The 1,422-nt window shown below is 61.7% G+C and overlaps 1 protein-coding gene across 1 annotated transcript; it reads right to left on the minus strand.

Moving 5' to 3' along the window:
• Positions 1-27: 27 nt before the first annotated feature.
• EMIHUDRAFT_257788 (hypothetical protein) lies at positions 28-614 on the minus strand (the record flags this gene model as incomplete). Its single annotated transcript, XM_005762537.1, has 1 exon — positions 28-614. A coding segment is annotated over one exon (587 nt), but the record flags the coding sequence as incomplete, so codon positions are not given.
• Positions 615-1,422: the final 808 nt, after the last annotated feature.

The following is a 1,422-nucleotide window of genomic DNA, read 5'->3' on the forward strand; positions in this document are numbered from 1 at the left end:
AAATAGCCCGAGCAATAGATGGCGTACGAGCGCAGGAAGGGCACGATGGTGAGGAATGCTCGTGCAACCGCCGCGACCGATTCCAACAAGCACGCGTCGCTCGTGGTGGCAAGGGCGCCCTGCAGCTGCTGCAGCAGCGCCTCGTTCACGCCGAGGATGATCTCGCACTTGCCAAAGATGACAGGCACGTCATCGCCGAGGAGCGGCTGTAGGGGTCGCATGTAGCGGTCGACCAGCGTCCGGAGGGCGATGCAGTACGCGCGCTCCGTCTCGAGGATCTCGCGGAGCGCGGCGTCCACCTTTGGCGCTGCGTCCTTGGTGAGCGTCTCCAGAGCCGGAGCCGAGCTCGACTGCGGCTCTGGCTGATCGCGCTCGTCCGACGCCGCACTGTGCTCGTCGCCGCGAGAGCTTGTCCGGGGAACCGTCTTCCGAATCTCGGCCACCATTCCCACCACGCGCTGCTGCATCTCACCCGTCGGGAGTGAGGCGTCGGGCAGAGGTGTTGGTGGCGCTGGCTTGGACCGCGGAGTGATGGCCAGCGGCCGCTCGGCGTCGCGAACGCTTCCGTCGCCAGCGGCATCGTCGTCGACAGGGCGACTGCTGGAGCAGCCCATTGCTTGTGGAAGGCGAGCGAGGCGTCTCGCAGCTGGATGGGTCCCTTGCCACGTGTCACCATCGATGGATACGCCGTCCCTGCCACTGCTGCCACCATGCCGCTCTCCCCACTCACCATCATACTCACTAATAATAGAGACCCCAGATTGGCATCCATGCCTCTCTGGACAGGGTGGCCCGCCACAAGGACCCCAGGAATTGCGACTCGCCGCTTTCCTCCCGCTGTGATTCTGAGGTTTTGATTCTGAATGTGAGCTCTGAGAGAGAGATTTTAGAAAACCAACAAGAAATCACGACTCCCACAGTGATTTGGGCTCGGCAGCTTGTCAGCCCTCAGCCGAAGCTGGGGCCGGTCCCGTAGCCGAGAGAGCCCGCGCCGTGAGTTCGACGCGGTCGGGGGGGCCTGCGGAGAGGCCAGCGAGGTGGCGATCGCTGTACTTCATGGTCGTCATCAAGTGACCTTCTTGAGCTCTGTGTCTTGATTTGCCAACAATATACCTAAAACTCCTAAAACTAATAACACCCCACGTGAGCTTGCCGCTCGACGCCGCGGTGAGTAGTTCAGGTAATGTGGCGGTTAGAGAGAGTGAGAGAGAGAGAGTAGCTAGTAATCTTCATTGACTATGAACAGACCCAATAGGGCAAGGAGCACGAACCCTGCAGAAAAGATGCGCGGCTTCGCTTGCCTGCTCCTGGGGATCGAGAGCGGCGCGCTATCGCTCAGTACGAATTCGGCGCCGTCACGGGTGTGTCCGGCGGCGCGTGCTGCGCTCTCGCCTCTTCCTCCAGCCGTGCTCTTACCACGGC

This window comes from Emiliania huxleyi (assembly GCF_000372725.1).
Source record: "Emiliania huxleyi CCMP1516 unplaced genomic scaffold EMIHUscaffold_6704, whole genome shotgun sequence".
NCBI lineage: Eukaryota > Haptophyta > Isochrysidales > Noelaerhabdaceae > Emiliania > Emiliania huxleyi.